Here is a 25,310-nt window from a genome sequence, read left to right as displayed (position 1 = left end):
CTTCTCTGCAGTGTAAAGATGTTCATACCGGGCAAAAGGTGGATAAAAGGAGACGTTTGCAGAGAACTGGATCATCACTAAGGTTTACCCAGGTTCTACGGCATTTTAACCCGGCTCGGCAGTGTAAAGACATCTTGAGTTAGCCTAATGTTAAACAACGAATGACAACGTATGTACATAACGTTACTTTTATAACAACCGTTTTTTATTCAGTAAATAGTAGCCTAAGTGTTATAGTTGGCGTGCCAACTCACTGACGTCACACAGGCGACACTGGTTGGAACCGGTTGGAGCTATGGGAAGTGAGGTCCAAAAACACACCTGCAATTACCGCTTCTCGCCATTGGCACCGCCATAGAGAACGAAACTGGAATCTTCCAGATTGTCACTTTAAATACAAAAACTATTAGGCCTACATTTTAGGCCGAGAAAATAACAGAATCACATAGGCTATAAACGATAGATTGCATTTCATCTTGTGTTTTTCTTAATGCTGTCATACTTAATAAAACACAATTTTTCTGTTTTAATTGTGGTGGTTGAGTGAAGACTCAACCTGTCACTATAGCTAGCTTTAATTTTACCAGGCTGAAACAAATACAAAATACAAAGCCATCGTTGGTCTATTCCAGGGGTGTTATGCTCGATACTCTCATGTTGACACGGTGTCAACCTTTAAAATCACTGGCGTGACAATGCACAAAAGCAACAAACACTGGAGGATACTTTTAAAAGGAGAGAGAAATTTCCTCGAGACAGCGACAAGGCCAAAAATATTACAGAGAGGGTCGGCTAATTGAATTCATCGCTTTGTATGACCAGTCCATCGCTGTGGTAGAGAATGCAGGTTTTCGCCATCTTCTGGAGCTTTTAGAGCCACAGTACGCCCTACCCTCTCGACACTACATTTCAGACACTTCGAAGTGGAATTGTGATTAGGCTATATTATTCATTTTGAGTGTTCTAGTTTTACTACAATCCTGCACTAATTGGAATTGTGATAAGAGCCACATAAAAATATTTTTAGTTTGTTTACTTTGTTATTTTGTAAAAAAAAAAAAACAAAAAGAAAAAGAAAAAAGAAAAAATAACATTAAGGACAGGCTTTATCTTAACGCATTGCAGAGCTATTCAATTGCCAAGCATATAGCTACATTAGAGATTGATTTTAATAACTTTAAAGGAGTAACATGGTGGTTGAACGTGACACTTCCCAGTTGTCTTTAGGCAACAACAAAACAAATGTGCATCATTTTTTTAAAAGGCACTCTAATTTAAGTGAACCTAACGTTAGTCAAATATTTGCATTGTCTTGCCTGTAAGCCAGCGGCGCAAACTATGAGTCTCGAGTTATCCATGGGTTTACGAGGCGTGGAAAGGGGAGTGGTTACTGTATTTGTGACGTACCAAGTTGACAACTTTCTCAACCGGTTGAAAATAGGACGATAAATTTAAAACGCATATTTCCCCAAAAATACAGAACGGACATATTTAATACTTTACTCATTGTGTTTCTTCAATGCCTCTTGTGCAAATGGCACATAAAACCGAGAAAGTGTGAAAATCACCATGGTACTCCTTTAATATACTTGAAGTGTGCACTGTGCAGTTGTATTATCTAGGAAAATACAAGTATCGGATCGGGACTCGGCATCGGCAGATACTCTATATTAAATGACTTGGATCGGGATCTGGGGCAAAAAAACTTGATGGGGTTCATTTTAGGGATGTCCCAAAGACAACAACAAAGGAATTGGTGAAGGAGTTGGAGGTATCAGGTACCAAAGTACCTAGCCTACATCAACCATTAAGAGAATCCTATATTGCCATAGCCTGAAAGGCTGTCGCACAAGGAAGAAGCCCCTACTCTAAGGCCGGCATAAAAAAGCCTGAATTAAGTTTGCAGGTGATCATCAAGACGAAGAAGTAGTCTTTTGGAAGAGTGTTCTCTGGTCAGATGAATTGAACTGTTGATCATAATGATCAGTGCTCTGTATGGAGGAAAAAGTGTGAGGCAACAAACGTGACTGAGTTCCACCAGTTCTGTCAGGAGGAACAGGCAAAAATTCCACCAAAGTATTGTGACAAGCAATGCCACCAACTACTAACAAAGTATATGTAAGCTTTTCACCCACTGAAAATCTGATATAGTAAATAAAAGCTGAAATAAATCGGTCTCTTCGCTATTATTTTGAAATTACCTCATGGCAATAAAGTACATACCCTAATTGGCTTAACACAGGAAATGTACAGTAACAAGAACTGTGTGGAGTTGTGAAAAATTGAGTTTGAATGTCTTTAGCCTAGGTGTATGTAAACTTTTGGCCTCACCTGTAGTTGTAGATGGGACTGCAGGGAGGGGTGCTTAAATGGAGGAAATTAGAAACTCTGTATATAGCGTAGTTGGCGTTCATCGTCTACTAATAAAGCTAGAAAACAGAGTTTGTTTTTTAAACTCATAGTTTAGTCGCAGGAGCACTTAATGTCTGAGTTGAGCAATCTCAGGACGCTGCTGTCATGGCCACCAGAGGGTTTGCACCAGAGACTGTAAAAAATATGGACAAAGCTACTGTGACGTCACCCATTGACTGTCCGTGGGTCTCTAAAACACGTTTTGAAGCTCATTGGCGGGCGCGGCCATTTTCTCGATTTGGAGCCAAAACCATAGAGTTAAGCGGTCTTGTGATTTTTGCAATTTGATTGACAGTCCGGTGCGGAAAAGCCCATCAACCTGAACGAGGCTAGCTGACTGTCTGCCGTTATGTTTTAAAATATATTATCAGATGTTTACGGAGTTTAATTTCCATCCGTGACTGTACTGTGTCATGTAATCACGTTATATGTATGACATTAAAAATACAATTAGGCTATGTTCAGTTATCTTCAATTTATGTTTCTCAGCAAAACGAATATGCTTAGCTAGCATATCAGCTTGCCAGTGAGCTAGGTAGGCTATCCGTGGTTAGCTCACGCATTAGCAATATGAACCACAGGGGAAGAACATTGACTAAACTGATGGTCAGTCAATCGGAGATGTGTAGGCTACTGGTGATTTGACTAGGCTAATTTTCGTATAACTGTCTGGTAGATCTGCTGTTAACCGAGCAAGTTATCATCGTAGGTTTTCGCCAGTCAGTTTATGAGCCAGTAACTGCTACTACTAGCTACTCCATCGCCGTTTGTGGTGTTCACTTGCTGGGTGACGCTAGCTGACCGATCGTTCGCGAATCACTTTCTACCGAATAAAAATTAACACTGTCAGCGGTGATTAACAAATCTACCAAGTATTTTAATAACTGATCTGCAGGCGTGTAAATATGACAACGCACTATGTACAGCATGAAGACAAAAATAATGTAGCATACGTTGAATTTCTAATTATTATTAGGCTATTATTTTTTTCTTGTAAATCATCAAAACCAATGGAGAAAAGCCAATATACGCAAGGAGCCCCCAGAACCGATTCTGAGAACCACTGTCTTAAATGCCTAGCTTGTCGGTCTCTTAAATGCTAAAAACATATTCCTTTCTAAATGCCAAAATGGTTAATTTCGTTAAATTCTGTGTGTGATTTCATCGTGTGTTGTATATTCAGCAAATGAACCTTGAGACTCTTAATTCGCTTCGTGAAACTGAAAAAGTGTTTATCCCAAAATCGGGATTATAGTAGCTTTGTCACATGCGTGAAGCATGGCCCAGGTAGACATTTACGGAATGTACACGACTGACAAGCCGCCAAACACGTCTGACAGATTGAATGTTTGCCGGTTAAGGTTAGCTAGCTAGTCAAATGGCTTGGTAGCCGAAGTTGCGAACTGTTTTAGCATAGGCTACTGGACTACCAAATATAGCACGCTGATTACGCTTTCTGCCAAGTAATTATTTGGTTAAGTAGGCTAAAGGAAATAGTAAAAATGACTCGGCTACCGAAAAACTTAAGAGGAGGATTATTTTATGGTCGTCCAGTGCAGCTGTAAATAGCACACGCCATAATGAAATCACCACGAAATGGGATGCCTGCATTTTCAGACTTGGCACAGGCGGACCGTAGCCGGAACCGCAATGTCAAGGCCAAGAGACGCCACCTCCCACCCAGTGACCACAGATTGTACCCCCTACTGTAGCTCAGTCCTCCGCAGTAATCCGGAAGTGACGCAAGCTGTACCTCATTGGTCCAGAACAAATATTGGCACTGTGCCCAAATGACACAATAAATCATGAAATCGACCCATGGACTCATAAGACCAATAAAATACACCTATTATGACTATTTGTTCTTGTGAGAAAAAATTATTGACTTTGTATTTTGATCGCATTTGTACCGTAGACTTACATGGAAACAGGATATGAAAACACCTATACTGGAGCCATCCGTAGTGGCGCTAGTGAGCAACCAGGAACTACAACACCAGGAAATGAGCTTCAAAAACGAAGTCTGGTTTTGGCCGCTTGGTTTGCACAAAAGGGGTTAAAGATGAACACTACCTCAGCTAGGATGCTAGTGACAGGTTCGGCTTGCTTTAAATTAGCCGGGGTGAAACAAATACAAAATATAAAACCATCGTTCGTCTAGGTTTACAAATATGTACGTATGCCAGAGAATCAAAGAAGTAAAGCTAATGTTACCTTTGACTCAAAATAATTAGCCTACATATTATGAACCAAACGCTTAACCGCTTAACTGTAACGAGATTCACTCGATAGTGAATATGCTATGGATTAACGCTTTCACTAGATGCTAGCTAAACTGGGTAAAATATGAACACATCAAATGTTCATGGGTGCTTGTTTAACATTTCTTATCTGAAAATAAAAGAAAAAATCAGTGAGCTGGCAGGGATACCTCCTTAGTGTGCATGCTTTGCACTTTGAGGAGGATACGTGGGCACACACTGTCTGGTCGCAAGCATCTTGAAATTTGGTCTCATCGAGATTTGATTGGAACTAGGAAAACAAGATCAAGGGACACAGAAACTTCAAGGGGAGCTGGGTTTTTTTGAGGCATTACAAAGTGAAATAGGTCTGCTGGACAGAGCCAGTGTTAAAACACCAGACAAAGACAGCCGCTCGCCCCTTGGTAGACTAAGTGAATGTAACATTAGCTAGCATTTTGTTTTCTGTCATTAAGCTAGTTTGGTAAAATATGTGTTAATCAAATTTTTGTGGCTTTTTGTATCTCCTGACACAAAGCTTAACGTATTGCATAAATATAATTATAATATCTGTGAAACGTCAAGACTGTGTCGTTCGATGTGTGGTTTTTAAAATCAATTAGCCTTGGTTGAGACAACCTAGCCTATTTCATACGAACCTATTTATAATAAATAATATTACAGGAACGCTCATCTAGTTTGTCTCTAACTTGTAGAACAACCAAAAACAATTGTTACACCATAGCTACACAAGAATAGGATGGATCATACCCATGCGTTGAAAGCAACAGGGAAAGCAAATGCGACTAAATTCCGACATTTATGCAATGTTCATAAGATTTGGAAGACAAGTGGTTCGCGTTGCAAGTTGTAAAGCGTGAGTAGCCTAGAAGCCGCTGTAAGCCTCGGTATTGTTGCATCAGACTGACTCAAAGGCGGCATAGGCGACCAGATGGGGTTGACTGTACAATTTTTGACGAGGAATAACTACCTTTTAGAAAATAATTGATTGAAATCTGTGGACCTTCATTTCCATGGAAAAGTAACCGATGCATTCAAAATGTCTTCCAAGCGGGATAGGTTTTCCACATGTTAAGAGTCTAATCGATTATCATTTCAGCTGAAAAGCATTATTAACCAACCACAATTAAGTAAAACTGCCTCCATAGGTTTTTGCTACTAACGTGAATTACGCAAACAGATAACAAATTAGTTGGCTATATCTGCGTGTTGCCATAAAAAGCGTAACAATTAACGAAACATTCGATTCGATGCAAAAGATAGGCCTATGGCTTAACTTACCTTTATTTCAGCAATGAGCTCATCTTTGGTCATGGTTTTCTTTTCCGCAACCTGAATGCCATTATCCTGCAGGATCTTCGTACAGCATGGATCCACACTTTCAGTGATCAAAATCCGTTTAATCGAAACCATTGCCATTTTGTTCACCTTTTCAACAGTCGAGAAACAGCTTTTTAAATGAATGGGTCTTGTGTAACTTTGCACTAAAAGAGAACGTCCTGGAGTTCGGAGGCGTGAACCATATGCTAGAAAAAATACGGACGAAGTGACTGTGACGTCATCCATTGACTTTCCACTGATTTGTGAAGAGCGTTTTGAAACCGCAAAGTGCAGTTTTCGTCCCGCCGTGTTATGCAAATAGCGTAGCCTATATAGGAACTTCATATTACCTGAGTTATTGTTTGCCAGTGTTCAGTGTTCACATTGAAAAACATCTATTTCACACTGAAATATCTGAAATCACATTTGTTAGTAATAAATAAGTCTTTTGGGAACGGTTGGTTAAATAAATATGTTCATGCTTATTTACATTGAAATAATGGTGGCTTACATGCTTATTTTGTTTAGTCATGTTTGTGTAAGCAACATTCATGTACAATCAAATAAATAAGCCTGATTCCCTGTCTTAAATTGCCGAATTCGTCTGTAGAATATCCGCAATAATGAACATTTTGTTATCCGTTGGAGGCGATGTGGCCTTTGGGTGGGATGCTAGGTGTGATAATAACCTACTGAACCACACACAGATACTAACCTACGGAACCGCACACAGATAACCTACTGAATCACAGACAGATAATAACCTACTGAACCACACAGATAATAACCTACTGAACTACACACAGATAATACCCTACTGAACCGCACACAGATAATAACCTACTGAACCACACACAAATTTGGCTAAATATCGTGGATAATTGGAGAAATTCAAGTTTTCCACCATCTCCAGTTTCTAAAGATTGAATAGTGTCAGACTCTGTGGGACGGTCTTTCAATCACTGTGGGCATGAGCACGATGAAGTCACCTAGAAATGTGAAAAGACTTCCACGGTAGCATACATCGATGTATCCTTCATCGGGAGGAGACAAAGAGCTGAGCTTGAAGCCGCTTTGCTTGTCTCCTCCAGTTTTGGAGGGAGGGAGGGAGGGAAGGAAGGAAGGAGGACACAAAGATTGATTTCTGAGGCACAGAGGAGACGAGCTGGTAGTGGAGGAAAGGAGGATACAGTTTTCAGTGATTCTTTTGATGTGGTCTAATCTACAGGTGAAGTGGTGCTGGTGTGTAGACCTAATTGGCTAACTTAACCGGGATAATTTGTGGAAAAAGTCAGTATACACACTTGCTTGGTCCTGTTCAAGCCTAAATGCTGTGCTGCTCCCTACAGGTTACCCAACTTTTTAGCAAAGAACACACACATAGCCCAGAACTTTCCAGGATTTCTTTTGTCTTTCAGACCAGTTGTAGCGCTGACTGTGTGACAGCTGTATTTCATGGTGGTAAGAAAGAAACTTGTATTTTTTGTTTCTTTTTGAAAAATAAATGTTTTTTGGCTGGACCGCAACAGCGGGGCCAGCCCTACAAACGCGAATGTCTGTGACTGAGTGACTGAGTGATGAAGTTACACCATTGGTCGGCCGAGTTATGAAGTTACACCATTGGTCGGCTGGATCATGTGTGTTAGGTACAGCCATATACTAGGTTTTAACCTGGGCTGCGGTCAAATAGTCTTTTTTGCTTAGGAAGGTTCCTAAAGTGAGTGAAATAACCCAGAAGTATCTAAGTGGCAGCCATGATTAGAGCTGGTCGAATTCTCTAAATGCTAAGGAAAGGTGCTTCAGTGCTTCCTTTCTTATCTCCTTTAGCATAGGGTACACTGGACCATCCTTTACGAAAGGAAAGGAGATTATGCCGTCCCACAATTCCTTGCGGCAGCAACATTTAAAGCAACACACCATTCGGCCGTTCACGAAAACAAACAATCAACATGACTGAGTTGTGTGGTGGTTCTTAAGCTATTATATGCATAGGCTTATAATCAGATCATAATCAGTATATTAATCATAACATAGAAGTCTGTCTTTCAAGAAAAAGGGATATGAGACATTTTTAGCCAGTTGATGTTTTTAATTCAAGATGTTTGAAACTTAAGAATGATGATATGTACAGTAGTAGATTTGTAGGCCTAACATGTTATGCCTATCTTGCATAAATTTAACAATTATTTTCATACAATCATACTAATTGGGATTCATGTTGATAAATATGAGTGGACAGGAGGGTGAGCGTGAGCAACCATTCTCAATGTGACAACCATTTCGTTTCACTTTTGTGACTGGTAGCCTATATTCCTTTTTTTATTTCAATTCCAACCTTGGTAATGAAGTAATATTACATTACATTACAGGCATTTAGCAGACGCTCTTATCCAGAGCAACTTACACAACTTTTACATGGCATTTTACATTGTATCCATTTATACAGCTGGATATATACTGAAGCAATTTCAGTTAAGTACCTTGCTCAAGGGTACAACGGCAGTGTCCTACCCGGGAATTGAACCTGCGACCTTTCGGTTACAAGCCCAGTTCCTTACCCACTGTGCTATACTCCGTCTACATATTTATATGCTACATATTTTTCACCGGGTTGTCCACATTTATATAACCTGCATGAAACAACACGATAAGAACGCATGGGGCGAAGTATCTAAGATGCGCTTTTAGTAGTCCATCTTTGGAACATTGTAGTTTCACCACAGCAGACCCACGTCAATAACATCCTCCGTCACATAATTACGTAGCCTAGTTTAAGTGCTGTCAGATTCTCTTAGCACCGCAGTTGTCTTTTCCTAAGTCCTTATGAATTCTCCTTCACATCTTTCCCTGACCTCATGACGTTTTCCATCAAGGTCAAGGAAAAGTGGTTAGGAAAAGACATAGGACGTAATTTTTTTGACTATACGACCATAGCCCTGGTCTTGTTTGTTTAAAGTAACAGCATTCAGACAAGATCCACATTCAAGATCCACACTTCATAGATAATTATGTAGGAATATTTCTTCTGTTCTCATCTTGCACCACAGGTGAAAAGGGTGATTTTGACTGGATCAGTCAATTTTGAGATATTATGATATTTAGCTTCTACAACTACTGTAGTTTCATAAAATGACTGAAACAATGGTCAGAAGCTACTTTAAATAGTTAATTTAGATGTTTTATACCAGTAGCTTCATGTATACCAAGCACAAAATTAGCTTTAATTGGCATTTTCTCTAAATTACATTACTTTACAAAAATTCCTTTACAAAAACATTTTTTCCAACTTATCTTATAGATATAGCTGCCAAATTTTACATGGTGCTTCGTACTCAAAATGGTTTGTATTTACTTATAGATATAGCTGTCAAATTTTACATGGTGCTTCGTAACCTAAATGGTTCATAATTTACTTAAGCTTTTTAAAATATATTATGTAATTTCTATTTTATGAGGACAAATAGCAAAAAATCTGAATTTTTTGCTATATACATAGGGTTTTAAAAATAATTTATGAATAAAACAAATTTTTGAAACAGCCACTGCAAATTACCAGCTATTGAGTATTTATCACATTGAAATTGAAAAATGACTTGATCCACGGAGAAAAAAGTGTTTTAATACCCCTCCCTCTAGGCGTACTGCGAGCGGAACAATGACCTGGTGGAGCACAGGGGGGGCTCACGGGAGAAGCAGTCATACACGACGTAGTCAGGAGCAACCATAGAGCGTATATAGGAACTGCAGAGGCAAGAGGAGTCAGAAATTGCAGAAACCAATATGGCGTCCAGTGCACCGCAGCTCTCAATTTCCCAATAGACTGTAATGGAAAAACTCCTGCCTTTTTCTATCAAATTAAGGGTTTTAGAGTCACATTTTCAACCCAGTTATATACATTACATTACACTACAGGCATTTGGCAGACGCTCTTATCCAGAGCGATGTACAACAAAGTGTATAAACATAACCAGGAACAAGTGTGTTGAAAACCCTAGAGAAAAGTACAGTACCAAGTGCAGGGAACGACCGCGTAGTTTAACTTGGACCCTGTAGATTAATCTGATCAGCACAAACAAAAGCAGCAACAAAGCAGTCTATGCAAATAATACAAGCAATAATTAGTAGTAGGAACGAGTGCAATAACTAAGTCAACTAAGATAAACAGCTTACCTAGCTACAACCCTAAGCTAACATAGTCAATTAGGGACTACAGGGAGGTAGGGAGGGATGAGAAGAGATGCAGCCTGAAGAGGTGAGTCTTCAGTCGTTGCTTGAAGGTGGTCAGGGTCTCAGCTGTTCTGACCTCCACGGGAAGGTCATTCCACCATCGTGGAGCCGAACAGACAGGAGACGTGACTGGGAAGTGCAAGTGCGAAGAGGGGGAGGTGCCAGGCGTCCTGAGGTAGCGGAACGGAGGGGTCTGGCTGGCATGTAGGGTTTGAAGATCTTGTGGAGGTATGCTGGGGCTGATCCCTTGAATGCCTTGTTGTGTAGCGGATGCTAAAAGAATTAGACATCAGACACAGAAGTATAGGAACAGGGAAGCGTGTCTTCAGCATTTCTGTAACTCTTCTCCACAATGCATTTCGCGTAGCTTACATCAGGTATCATATAACAATACAGCGCCCTCTAGGGCCTCTATGTAATCTCAGGTAAGTACCATAATGTAATATAGTAATCCAATGCAATAATGAAATAATGCAATGCAAAATAATCAAATGAATTGAATGAATGAATATATAATGTATATGGACACAACATCTTCCCCTTTTCAACAAAGAATACTTCTTGTAACTTCTTGTAGATTAGAACTTCACCGTATTATACCCTCTGTATAAGATGCTGTATGTAACTCAATAACACAATAACTTGTCTACATTACAGTGGTCAGCATTTTTCCATCCACATTCACATGACAAAGTCTTTGGTCCAGCTAGGTGGATTTCTACTCCTGGTAGGTCTGGGTTGGTTATCGGGGTTAGGGTCAGGTGGTTTGTCAGTCTCTGATGCAGTACATGTCTGTGAGCATCTGTGTATTCTTTTGTTTTTATTTGTTTTTGTTTCACTCTTTCACACACTGCGTACTCATCCGTGGGAGGTGCAGGCATGTCCATTAAGTGTAGCTTCGTTCTCATTCTTCACCCATGGAGCAGTTCTGAAGGGGATACTCCGGTGGTAGAATGAGGCATTGCTCTGTAGGCCATCAGGTAAGTTCTCAGGAATAATTTCCAGGGTTCTCCTTTGATCGAAGCGGTCTGTAGACAGTCTTTTAGAACCCTGTTAAATCTCTTAACTTTTCCGTTGGCTCTTGGGTAATAGACTGAAGACTTCAGGTGTATGATTCCCCTCTGTTTGAGGAAGGTCAAAAACACAGCAGACACAAAACCGTTATCACTGACCAGTTCCTTCGGATTACCTTCACGAGAGACAGTGGTCAATAACTGAATGACAGTATCAGTGCCCACATGGGAAACAAAGGCTACTTCCGGCCATTTGCTATAGTAATCCACCAACGTTATGGCAAACCTACAGTCAGGAGGTGCCATCTCAAATGGGCCTACAATGTCCACTGAAACCTCCCAGGCAGCAGCTGGTAAAGGCACAGGTTGAAGTGGAGCATCATGGGTAACAGTCGACTTATCATTCTGTCTACAAGTCACACAGTTCTGAATCAATGTCTCTGTCTGAGAGTCCATTCTGGGCCACCAATACACTTCTCTGAGGCATTGTTTAGTGCGAACAATGCCTTGGTGGGTTTCATGAGCAATGTCAATGAGTCTCTTCTGCAATGACGAGCAGGCACGAGCAACCGGTGAGTACCTCTAACAATACAGTCATCCACGACAGCAAGCTCATGACGAACCAGAAAGTATGGTTGTAAGGCAAGATCAATTGCTTTCTTTTGTGAGGGCCAGCCGTTCTGTATCTGTGCATGGAGCTGTGTGAGCACCGGGCAGGCACGGCATGCAGACTGGAAGTCATTCTCAGAGACAGCACGCAGATCAGTTAGAATGGTTGCAACAGATTCCACATTCTCTGCGCATGCAGCGTCCGTTTCCGGAAGTGGAAGTCTAGATAGACAGTCAGCGACGTGATTCAAAGATCCAGTTCTGTATTTGACGTCATAGGCAAATTCCATCAGGCGAGCAGACTATCTGGCTATGCAAAGGCCAGCACGGTTATTTCCTTTGGTAGTCAGGAGCATCGTCAGTTCTTTATGGTCAGTGTGTAACAGAAATTTGCGTCCCCAGAGCCATATGCGCCCTTTCTCAGCAGACCAGATGCAGGCTAGTGCTTCCTTCTCGACAATCGAGTACTTGCTCTCAGCGTCCGATAATCTGCGAGAAGCAAAAGCGACAGTCTGTTCTTCACCAGTGTTGTCTAGTTGAATCAAAACAGCTCCTAGCCCGTAGTCTGAAGCATCTGTAGAGACTGTGGTGGGCTTCTGGGGGTCAAACAGTGCTAAAGCCAGGCTATTCACAATCAGCATCTTGACTTGGTCAAAGCTTGCTTGTGCTGCACTGCTCCATTGGAATGAACTGTTCTTTCGCAGCAGAGCTCTCATGGGCTCCACAAGAGTGGCATAGTTAGGTACAAACTTGCTGTACCACGCACTAAGCCCAAGGAATGAACGCAGGGTTGCAGGATCAGTAGTGGGCGGCGCATCCAGAATTGCCGTCACGTGTGAGTCATCAGGCTGAAGACCTCCAGGACCAATCTTCTATCCAAGAAAGCTCAGAGTGGTTTGACGGCGGTTGCATTTGTCCATATTGAGTTTCAGACCGGCGTCGTTGATCTTCTGCAGCACAAGACAGAGGTTGGCGTTGTGTGCAGTTGCTGAGGATCCATAGACGATTACGTCGTAGAGGTAGCATTGCACCCCCTCAAGGCCACTGAGGATTATCGTCATCATTTTTTGAAATGCGGCAGGGGCGGAGCTTAGGCCATAGGGAATTCTGCAGTACCTGTGTAGGCCTTCGTGCGTAATGAAAGCTGTGAGCCCTCTGCTCTCTTCATGCAACTTCACCTGGTGATAAGCGGATTTGAGGTCCAGTGTAGAGAACATGACAGATCCACGCAGCTCAGAGAGGATGTCCCCAATCAGTGGTAAGGGGTGACTATCTACTAACACTGCTTTGTTAGGTTCCCTCAAATCGACACACATTCCTATGCCACCTGTCTTCTTCTTAATGACTACAATTGGAGATACCCATTCAGATGCGTCAATCCTCTCAATGATTCCATTTTCCTCCAGATTCTTGATTTCACTGGCAACTTTGCACATCCAAATGCAGCTGTAATCTCACCTTCCTGTTTGCATTGAGTGGGTGGAGCTTCATTCTGATGGAGTGTCGCACAGACAGTAGTGGTCTCTGGCACCAACTGTCCTCCTTTGATCTGTAGCTGGAGAGCAGCCACCAGGTCCATACCTTGTATAGGTGTTCCTGTTTTCACTATGTAAAAGTCTGTGGACGCACTCCTGTCATGGTAAGTAATGTCAGCTTTAAGACATCCTAGTACATTCAACCTCTCCTTAGAGTATGTAACAAGCTGTGCTTTAGGTTCACCTAGCTTACTTGAGCTAAAGTAGTCACTGTATACTTTCTCAGGCAGTATAGAAACACCAGACCCTGTGTTAACCAGTAGCTCAACAGTACATGTCTGTGTAGTCAGTGTAGTAATAGTAGCAGTACACATTAACTTAGCTACATCAGTAGAACAGTTATATTACTGTTAAGACAGTAACTTCAGGCACGGTGACTTCATAACAGACTATGAAGTTAGGAGCGACATAGCTCAGGAGGTAAGACCGATTGTCTGGCAGTCGGAGGGTTGCCGGTTCAAACCCCGCCCTGGGCATGTCGAAGTGTCCTTGAGCAAGACACCTAATCCCTAACCCCTAACTGCTCTGGCGAATGAGAGGCATCAATTGTAAAGCGCTTTGGATAAAAGCGCTATATAAATGCAGTCCATTTACCATTTACCATTTGATGAGGATTTGCACACTCTAGAAAATTGTCCCATTTTTCCACGTTTTGCATTTGCAGTCTTTGGCAGGGCAGGATTTATCATTGGCTAGATGGTTAACTGAACCACAACGATAGCAGGTGTGAGTTGCATTCCCTTGCTTTTCATGGTTTAGTTTCATTTTGAATTTTGGCTTGCTCGCCCGTTTTTTCATGTGAACGGCGGCAACATGCTTTGTATCACCATCAGCCATGCCTTTTGCATCAGCTATAGCAGCTTCCGTTTGCCTAGCTATTTACAAAGTTTTTTCAAGTGTCAAATTCTCCACCATTAACAGCCTTTCGCGAATGCGAGGGTTGTTTGTTTTCTCTAAAACCTGATCGCGCAGCATTTCACTCTCCATGTCACCAAATTTGCATTGTTTCACGAGCTCACGCAGCGCTGCCATATAGTGATCCGTTCACTCACCCACAGCCTGAGCCCATTGCCTAAAGCGGTACTTCTCGGCGACCACGTTGAGTTTTGGTGTGAAAAACGTTTCCAAAACGCTCACAGATCCCTCCTAAGTATCAGCAGCGAGTGGCAAGGTGCTGTAGATTCGCTGTCCTTCTGTTCCTAAACAGTGAATTAGCAAGGCTCTCTTTCTCTCAGCAGAAAATTCACTTCCTCTGATAGCAAGCAGGTAGTTATCGAATAGCCTTTTCCACGCAGCATACGCGATCCTTAGTTCGTCTGGGCACTCCAGGAAAACGGCAGGAGGTTGTAAAGAAAGCAAAGCCATCTTGTCAGATTCATTTGTATCAGAGCTAACTTCACTACTACTCTCGTCACCACTTTGTTGTGTAGCGGATGCTAAAAGAATTAGACATCAGACACAGAAGTATAGGAACAGGGAAGCGTGTCTTTACTTCAGCATTTCTGTAACTCTTCTCCACCATGCATTTCGCGTAGCTTACATCATAGGAACAGGGAAGCATGTCTTTACTTCAGCATTTCTGTAACTCTTCTCCACCATGCATTTCGCGTAGCTTACATCATAGGAACAGGGAAGCATGTCTTTACTTCAGCATTTCTGTAACTCTTCTCCACCATGCATTTCGCGTAGCTTACATCAGGTATCATATAACAATACAGCGCCCTCTAGGGTCTCTACATAATTTCAGGCAAGTACCATAATGTAATATAGTAATCCAATGCAATAACGAAATAATGCAATGCAAAATAATAAAATGAATTGAATGAATGAATATATAATGTATATGGACACAACATGCCTGGTATGCTAGGACCAATGTTTTGAATTTGATGCAAGCCATTACAGGCAGCCAGTGGAGTGTAGTGAGCAGGGGAGTGACGTGGGAGTGTCTGGGGAGGTTGAAGACCAGATGAGCTGCAGCATTCTGTATGAGTGGCAGGGGTCTGATGGCAGATGCCGGTAGGCCAGCCAGAAGAGAGTTGCAATAGTCCAGGCAGGATAGTACCATTGCTTGGACCAGGAGCTGGGTTGAGTAGGTGGTGAGAAAGGGGCGGATTCTCTAGATGTTGTACAGGAAGAATCTGCATGCCCGGCTTACCGCTGCAATGTTCTTGGTGAGGGACAGCTTGTTGTCCATCACCACTCCGAGATTCTTGGCACATGATGATGACATCACTAAGGTGTCCCCTGGGGAAATGGAAAAATCAAGGAGGGGAGAGGTTTGAGCAGGAATGAAGATGAGCTCTGTCTTACCCGGGTTGAGCTTCAGGTAGTAATTGTCCATCCAGCTCTGGATTTCCCTCAAGCAAGCGGAGATGCGGGCAGGGACCTGCGTGTCCGATGGGGAGAAGGAGAGAAAGAGTTGTGTGTCGTCAGCATAGCAGTGATAAGACAAGCCATGGGCAGAGATTACAGGGCCAAGGGATCTGGTGTATAAGGAGAAGAGAAGGAGACCGAGGACTGAGCCCTGGGGAACTCCTGTGGCAAGGGGACGGGGGGGGCAGTACTCTACCAGCCCAGGCAATCTAGAAGGAGCGGCCAGAGAGGTAGGACTCAATCCAGTCAAGGGCTGTGCCGCAGATCCCTGTTGCTGCCAGGGAGGACAGGAGGATGGAGTGCTCAACAGTGTCGAAAGCAGCTGAGAGATCTAGCAGAATCAGGACAGGGGGAGGGAGGCTGCTTGTGCGGCATGAAGTGACTCACTGACAGAGAGGAGTGCAGTCTCTGTTGAGTGGCCAGGCCTGAAGCCGGACTGGTGGGGGTCAAGCAGGTTATTCTGAGAGAAGAAAGCAGACAGTTGGTTAGATGCAGCTTGTTCAAGCGTTTTATACAAAATACACATACACAAAATACATAAGAATAAGAATCAATGCCTGATTTTTCTCGATGCAATTCTGTCACGAAGTTATAGCCAAGTTGTTTTATGCAACACTAGACTGTTTGGTCAATATATGACTCTCCAGATCACTATTATGTGTGGAACGCATAGAGTTGATGAATAGCCTACAAGGAACCGTAAAGGGACCATAAAGTACTTACTGTCATGCGTATCCTGCAGTCATTCAGAGCAGTCCTTGTGCACGGCCTAAAAAATTAATGCTACACGTCCGTAAGGTGCGATACCTATGTAAACCATGGGGGTAGTATCAGGGGACCAGATTTCCATTCTCAGTGAAGCTCATAAACTCCAGTGGTTACTCAAGGTATTGTAGTTTAGTAAGCCTCTGGTGCCAAAAAGCTAATTTCCCCATTGAAGTCCATTCAAAACTACGAATTTACAATATGCACCGTTGTGAAAGCGATTGCAGACTGGAACAGCTAGCTAATATAAATCACTTGATTTATCGGCTCGTTTTGACTTGAATGCCTGTTAGGTGCATGAGGAAAGCAGAAGATTTCATCAATATTAAGTTTTTTTATTCAAATGGAAACATGCAATGTGCTTTATATTTTTGGCTACGTTAACAACGTGTTGTAATAAAATAATTGCGTGTCACCTACTGCAATATTGGCTCGTTTTCATTGTTTACAGGAAAAAGTACAATATGGGCAATGACAACCTTTCAATACGATTTGCTGTACTGTAATGTTGTTGGTTATGCTATCCTGAACTCGGGTAGTGACAGTCTAAGCTACTAGCCAGCCATCTCTGCTTCTAAATAACCAATATAAGCAATTTAGGAACCTGGATGAGAAAATATCCAGTGAAAAAGGCTGCGATTCAGTGCAGCACAAAAATAGTGTGGAGAGTGTTGTGATGAAATCAGAAAGCAGACACGCACAGTGGCTAAGCTAGCAACAGACAGAGCAGGGCCTACTCAGCATCGGTCCACGGTGAACGACTGTGCCGGGAAAAGCATTCTCATTATGGTTGATTCGGTCATATGTGATGTAGCAGCTAACAACGCTTCCACACACTGCCTACCAAATGCATCTGTCCCTGACATCACGAATCAGCTTCCAGAATTACTCAAAAAGCACAAACGGTCCAGTCACCTTGTAATTCACGTAGGGAAAAATGACATTCTTAGAGGAAAATCAGAAATATTGAAGGACAATTTTATGGATCTTTTTAATTCACTCAATGGGCTGAAAATCCAAATATTTATAAGTGGGCCTCTGCCAGCATAGGGAAGCAGGGCCGCTCCATGAAATAAACGGTCTATGTGGTTGTTTAGGGCCACAACCGCTGGGGCGGGCCACAGGACCACGAGGTGGGGCCACACGATCCAATGTTAATCTAAGGTAAATACCGTTATTTTCGCTGTTCTAATAACAGAAAATGTAACAACTCAAAATCTGTTAACATTCCCTAAGCAGTCTAGTACCCCCCCCCCCCCCCCCCACAGCAGCTATCGAAAACCATTAAGGCAGCATTGTTTAAACGTAAGGTCCTTATCAAATAAGTCTCTCCTGATCAATGACCTTATTACACACCATAACATAGACCTATTATTCCTCACAGAGGCATGGCTTGATGGGAACAACAGGGCAGCAGTATTGATGGAATCTGCCCCCCCCCCCCGCCCCCATTTCAAATTCATTGATGCACCCAGAGAAAATAAGAAAGGGGAAGTAGTTGCCATAATGTTTTCTGATTGCTTTCAGTGCAAATAGGTGCACTTTGGAAATTTCTCTTCCTTTGAATACCTTGCTGCTATACTAAAAATTACTCCCAATGTGCTGCTCCTTATCATCCATAGGCCCCCAAAGTACTCTGCCGCTTACATTGTAAAATGCTCTTTTACAATGTTGAGTTAAATAGAGCCAGAAAATTCTTCTTCCTTGATATTAATAACAAGAATGTTAATAATGCACAAACTAATGCACGCATTCTTTTTGCCACTGTTGCTAGATTGACCAAACCGACGACTCAAATAGCTCCAGAGCTTCTTTCCACTGAAAAATTCAATGAATTTGTGTTCTTCTTTAGTGACAAAATAAATAAAATCCAACAATCTATTATGGCAAATAGCAAGGTTCCACCTGTAGTAGCACACAACAGCAGCATCACCAACATGTCACAATTTAAAACTATTGATCTCAAGGCTCTTGAAGAAACAGTGCGTAATCTTAAAACCTCCACCTGCTCCCTGGATTCACTACCCACTAAATTCTTCAAAACAGTATTTAGCGCCCTTGCACCGGATTTACTGCAAATAGTAAATGGTTCCCTTCAATCAGGCACTTTTCCAAAAGCCCTAAAAATTGCTGTGGTCGTACCGCTACTAAAAAAGAGCAGCCTAGATTCATATGTAATGAACAACTACAGGTCCATTTCTAACCTGCCATTTATAGGTAAAATAATTGAGAAAACAGTCTGTAAACAACTTAATGAATTATTGATGTCATGCAGCCTTTTCTATCACTTTCAATCTGGATTTTGGCCTAATCATAGCACAGAGATGGCTCTTATTAACGTCTTAAATGACATTCACGTAAACACTGATGCGGGTAAAGTCTCAGTCCTAGTGCTATTGGACCTTAGTGCAGCATTTGACACCATTGACCATGATACTTTTGGACAGATTAGAAAACTGGGTAGTTTTACAATGGTTCAGATCCTACCTACAGGATAGGGACTACTTTGTTTCACTCGGTAATTTTACATCTGACCGTACAAACATGACGTGTGTAGTCCCTCAAGGGTCCATTCTGGGGCCACTCCTATTTTACTTATACATGCTCCCACTAGGCAAAATTCTTCAGAATAACAACATTGCCTATCATACCTATGCCGATGACACACAAATGCATGTAGCCCTTTCCCAAGATGACTTTGCACCAGTAGACTCTCTACTGGACTGCATTGAACAAATCAATAAATGGATGTGTAAGAATTTCTTACAACTAAATAAAGACAAAACTGAGACTATTGTTTTTGGGGCTAAGGAAAAGAGGCTAGGGGTTAGTGCTCACCTACAATCTCGTTCCTTAATATGTAAAAACCAGGTCAGAAATCTTGGTGTCATTCTTGACTCAGATTTAAGCTTCAACTCCCACACCAAGTTAATAACTAAGGCAGCCTACTATCATCTCAAAAATATAGCCAGAGTTAAGGGTTACATGTCCAAGCACGATCTTGAGAAACTTATCCATGCTTTTATATCCAGCAGACTAAACTACTGCAACAGCCTTTTTTCGGGGCTCTCCAAACAGGCACTCAGACAGCTTCAACTTATTCAAAATTCTGCTGATAGAGTCCTTACTAATACCAGGAAGGCGGATCACGTTACTCCCATTCTTAAATCACTACACTGACTGCCTGTATCTTACAGAATAGACTAATTGAAATACACGCTAAGATATGACAAATCCACTGAAAAATGAACGTTTGTGGCCTACAATTAAAAGGGAACCGCAAAGTAAATTCTAAAACAGTGGTGTTCTACAAAAAGTTGTAGCCATTGACGTGATGGTCGGTTTATCACTGCACACAGGCAAATTTTTTGCGCTTACTGAGCGCATTAAACTATGAGGTAGCCAAGAAATAATAAATAAATGGGCAAAATGAAAAAATGTACGTAAAATCTTGATAAATTAGGCGTATGTATTATATTCATACAATCGTCATCTTTGTAAATGACGCTTATCATCTTCATCACCACTTCGTCTTAATCAGCATCATTTGAAAGATAATTTAAGAGCAAATTAAATATAGCTATTCTCATTATTTAATTTATGTTGGCCTATTTTTTTCATATGTGATTATATTATCATCATACGCACCATCATCATGCAAATACAGACATTCTACACCTAAGAACATTTTAATGATATTAGACTATTAGTAGCAATATCAAAATGAGAATGTAGTCAAAATAATATTGTGGAATCAGCATAATAGTACCCAGGGCTGGACTGGGACAAAAAAATTGTCCCTGGCATTTTTGGCCCAGACCGGTCCACCACAATCAGCTGGACACCACCCACCAGTACACCATCCTTGTGGTCCCCTTAAATATGCGTACCTACTGTACTATTCCCCCAAACCACTACAAAGCAGAGTAGTAAGTGCCGTGAACAAGTGTAGCCTACCAGTGCAAGTGGACCAGTGCACTCACTCGCTCCTGACTGACTCCCTGGTGATCAGAGGTGGTTGTGGAGTATTGAGTCTTTAAAAGTATTGATACCAAGATTTGACCAAATTAAGAAGACACTGTCTGCTAGGGAAGGAGGAAAAACATGATTAGCAGCAAGTGGGACATGGATAGAAAATGATTGTAGACTAAAGTAGCACTTAACCTGAACCCAGATCCGAAGAGAGGTTTGAACAATCACATTCTTAGTACAGGGGGAAGTGGAAGAATGAATAGGAGAGTGTACTAGGGCCTTCAGTGAAACAGGTCTGGTGGAAATTGCCTCTATAGCCAGCCACGTCGGGGGAGGATCAAAGATATCATACTGAAGCCAAAATTTTAAAATCCTGATATTGGCAGCCCAATAATAAAATCTGAGATTTGATAAGGCCATCCCTCCAAGTGGCCTAGGCCTTGGCAAGTATTGTTTACGCAGCCTAGGAACCTTCTTATTCCAGATAAACTCCAAGATCAGGCTATCTACTGAAGAAGGACTGAGGGAGATAAAGTGGTATGCATTGGAACAAGTAGGAAAACCATGGAAGAACATTCATTTCAACAGAATTGACTTGTGCAACTAAAGATAGATTGAGCACAGACCAGCGTTCACAGTCTTCTCGGATTCGGGTCAACAGGGGGGCAAAGTTAGCCTTATAAAGGTCTTTAAATTTGTGAGTAACATGGACTCCAAGATATGTAAAGCTATGTTGGGCAATTTTAAAGGGTAGGTTGTGTAGAGGATAATTCTTAGCCGCTATGTTAATAAGAAACATCTCACTTTTGTTTAAGTTCAATTTGTATCCAGATATTTTACCAAATGATTGAAGAGTGGCAAGAGCAGCAGTGACAGAGACAGGCAGATTGGAAGCGTACAAAAGGAGGCCATCTGCATAAAGGGAGACCTTCAACTCTATACCATTTCTAAGTATACCTGTAATATGGGGGTTAGATCAAAGCGCTCTCGAAAGGGGCTTAATGGCGATTGCAAATAATGATGGACTCAAAGGACAACCCTGTCTTATAGAGCGGTAAAGGCGAAAATACTCGAATTGAATATTATTTGTCCTGACTATGGCTAGCGGAGAAGAATAAGAGCAGCTTAATCCAAGAAATAAAACTTTTTCCAAAACCAAATTTCTCTGAAGTATAAAAAAGGTAATTCCACTCCACTCTATCAAATGCCTTCTCAGCGTCTAAAGATATCAAGGCCTCGTGGGTATTATAGGTGGAGACGTTGTAGAATGTATTGAACAGACGTCTAAGGTTGGAGAAGGGGTGTCTATTTCGAATAAACCCTGTTTGGTCCATAGAGATAATAGATGGTAGAATGGATTCCAGGCGTAGCACCAACAGCTTTGATAATAATTTAAAGTCAATGTTCAATAAACTTATTGGGCAGTAGGAGTAAGAGTTTTGGGAAGGCAACCAAAACTGAATGATTCCTGAAACATTAATAATGGGGCTAGCTTGTGCCAAAATGTTTTATAAAACTCAGACAGATAGCCATCTGCTCCTGGACATTTCCCACTTTGTAGAGAAATTGAGTTCCGCAATAGTACAATACAACACAATACAATATGCTCTTATATAGCGCTCTTCATGCGTACATCCCAGGGCGCTTCTCTAATTCCTCTGCAACAGACTGTTTAATGGAGGGAATATCCAATTTATCTAAGAAACTGTTGAAATTGGGAAGAGTAGAAACTTCATCAGATGAGTAAAGAGACATATAAAATTCCTTAAATGCATTATTCATTTCTAAAGGCTCAGTCGGGGGGATCTGGGGGATTTGATGCGATGATGATGTCTGCCGTAACTGGTGTGCTAGTAGCTTGTTAGCCTTGTCACCATGTTCATAAATCTTGGATCTCATTTGGAGCAGAAGTTTGGTAGTACGATGGGTCATAAGAACATCAAACTCTGCCTGTAAGGAGAGACGCTCCTTATATATCTCTGGGGGTCGGGAGGTGGCATATATGTTACCAAGTTGAGATATGCCTTGCGCCAACTTAGTCAGTTTTTCTTTTCTAAGTAATTTCTCATATCCTGTGTAGGAGATTGTAAACACCTCACAGCTAGACCAATGAGGGTTTGTAGCTGGAGGGGAAGGCACCGCATGTTTTCCCTTGGCTGGTGTGATTCAAAACCGGAGATGTTATTTATTTTTCTCTATTTGTAAGAACAGGGCACAATTATACTTAAGAATGCACTGGTTCCATTGTCAGGGGTCAGATATGAAGGCGTTGCTTCATATCCTGCTTAAAACTGCCCTGAAACGGACCAGTAACATTCTTGTTACTCTCCGTTCGTAAACGGGGCTATATTGTCATCAGAGATATATCCATGACCACAGCAAGTAAGCGTAAGAGTTACTATGGTTTACTCTCGTAATAATCTGACTCCAAATGAAATTAGAATTTAAAATTTGGTTTTAACTATACGTGGATCTTGGAGTGGTTACACTCGACTCTATCTTGTGCCATCATTCCTCAATATATGCTCCCGGGTTTAGCACTATTGTTAAATCTCAGTTCGGTGAAGCCTCCAGAGGGTAGGAGGCTGACCACCATAATACATGCCTTCCTTTGTGCATAGATAGTTATGAGCCCAGGACAGTGTGTATCTATCGGGCTCCTTAAGGCGAATTTGACAAGAACCGGCGTATAACGCCCATGGGTCCTCTTAAGCCAAAACACCAGAACCAATACAACACCAATCCCGTTAGCGGGCAGATCGTGGTCGCCTATCTAACTTGAGGACCTCACTAAAGACGTTCGCTGTACTAGACCCCTGATCAGTAGGTCCTAGTCATAATTGTCCCCCTGAGTATTTAATCGGAATTTCGGCTGAAAAGAAGATAAAATGGATTAGAGTCATGAAGACCACGCAAGTGGAATTTATTTAACAGGCAGGTAGGTCATTAGCTTCAAATTCACAATCAATTTAAAATATGGAAGGTTTTAAAACATAAATATATAGTAAAAAGTTCTTACCCAGCCTGTTTAGCTACACACAAAATCACAGAGCCTGCGCAGTGTGGGAAGTCGATTGCGATCTTCCTTGTTCAGCTACGCACAGAACACAGTATGTGCCGTGTGGGAAGTCGATTACGATCTTCCTTGTCCAGCTACACACAGAGCACAGAGTCTGTGCAGTGTGGGAAGTCGATTACGATCTTCCCAGATTGCTTTGTCTCCCTTCCTTTTAAGCCAAATCCCGCGTTTGATCCAGGCGGCATTGCCATAAATTAACCTGGACGAATGATAAAATCTGGAATTTAGGGCCCCACCATTTGGGGGCTGTTGTCAAAACAAAACGGGTAAAAGTATGATGAACCTGGGAAATAAAGGAGTATTCCCTTTTAGAAGGGTTAAAAAAGCGCCAGGCGTCAACAGCAAACTCTTTCATAAAGGATTGAATTACCTTGGCAGACCTTGAAGGCACACTCCTCCTAATATTAAATAATGTGAAGACATATCAGGGAGTGTTGAGAAAAAGGCATCATCGTCACAATTGGGAGCGTAAACATTAGCCAAAATCACACAAGCATTATGAATCTGGCCAGTAACTATAATGAATCTACCATTAGGGTCAGAAATAACATTTGAATGTACAAAGGGAACAGATTTATGTAGCAGAATAGCCACACCTCTCGATTTGACCAGAAATGAGGAATGGTAAGTCTGGCCTACCCATCCCCTCTTCAATTTTAAATGATCTGAGGCTTTAAGATGAGCCTCTTGTAGAAAGATTATATGGGCACCCAGGTGGTGGAGATGATGTAATACCTTACTGCGTTTTATAGGATTATTGATCCCTTTACAGTTAAAACTGGTGAATTTAATGTCTCCCCTGTTAGACAATGCTGTTAAATTAGGTTGGGTCATAGCTAGGAATTGAGAGTGTTATATAAGAACAAGAGTGATGGTCTACAGCAACACACGAAACATATACCTGACTGATGAAAAAAAAGAAAAAGAAAAAAAACTGAGTGGTCATATATTGTCTTGGACAATCCAGTTGTGAAATATACGCGCATTTGTGGTGCCTGGGTACCTTTCAAAATAGCTGTGTGTAATACCACACCTGTTGTTTACTGGGTTGTCGCCCTTTTTAAGACAGTTTGGCTTGATAGACAATTAACTTATTCAGTAGGTGAGAGTATAAGCTTTCTAAGGATGTATGTCTGATTTTGCGTTTGGAATAGCGTTTTATAGGTCAGCATAACCAAAAGTTTTCAAAAATTATACCATGTCATTCTACAGCCAATATCTGGGACTAAATATTGAATAAATATACAACCTTACCATTGGTTTTACGCGTAGAGATGTTCCTTTTGAGACTGAGTGGTCATATATTGTCTTGGACAATCCGTTTGTGAAATATACGCGCATTTATGATGCCTGGGTACCTTCCAGAATAGCTGTGCGTAATACCACACCTGTTGTACGGCGTTCTTGCCCTTTTTAGTACAGTTTGGCTTGGTTGACAATTCATTTATTCAGAAGGTGACAGTATAAGCTTTCTAACAATGTATAACATGTCTGATTTTGCTTTTGGAATAGCGTTATATAGGTCAGTGTAACCAAAAAATTTCTTATCATGGCATTCACTTACGCATTCACTCTGGGGTAGCAGTAAAAGACGCTGCACCTAACAAAATGTTGTCAACGATTTTTCATAATTTCTTGGAAAATACTATTATTACTGAGGACTTCTGGGCATAGCTAAGCCATATGTTTGCTGGTAGACCTATCATCGTTTTCTGGAGCAAAACAAAAGCGGACTGTATCA

At 41.5% G+C, this 25,310-nt stretch overlaps 1 protein-coding gene across 3 annotated transcripts in view; it reads right to left on the bottom strand.

Annotated features, from left to right (window-relative positions):
- The window catches only part of phgdh (phosphoglycerate dehydrogenase), a 95,067-nt gene extending 88,833 nt beyond the window's left edge, over positions 1–6,234 (bottom strand). The window contains exon 1 of one of the 3 annotated variants that reach the window (XM_064329886.1): positions 5,955–6,234. In XM_064329886.1, coding sequence (XP_064185956.1) covers positions 5,955–6,092 — 138 coding nt within the window. In that variant the 5' untranslated portion in view covers positions 6,093–6,234. Of the gene's footprint in view, positions 1–5,643; positions 5,764–5,954 lie in introns of those variants that run through there. The other 2 variants (XM_064329885.1, XM_064329887.1) reach the window with 2 other exon arrangements.
- Between the last annotated feature and the right edge of the window lie 19,076 nt (positions 6,235–25,310).

This window comes from Anguilla rostrata, chromosome 3 (assembly GCF_018555375.3).
Source record: "Anguilla rostrata isolate EN2019 chromosome 3, ASM1855537v3, whole genome shotgun sequence".
Taxonomy (NCBI): domain Eukaryota; kingdom Metazoa; phylum Chordata; class Actinopteri; order Anguilliformes; family Anguillidae; genus Anguilla; species Anguilla rostrata.
Note: the sequence above shows the minus strand (reverse complement) of the source record. Positions and strands in the feature narration are given on the sequence as shown.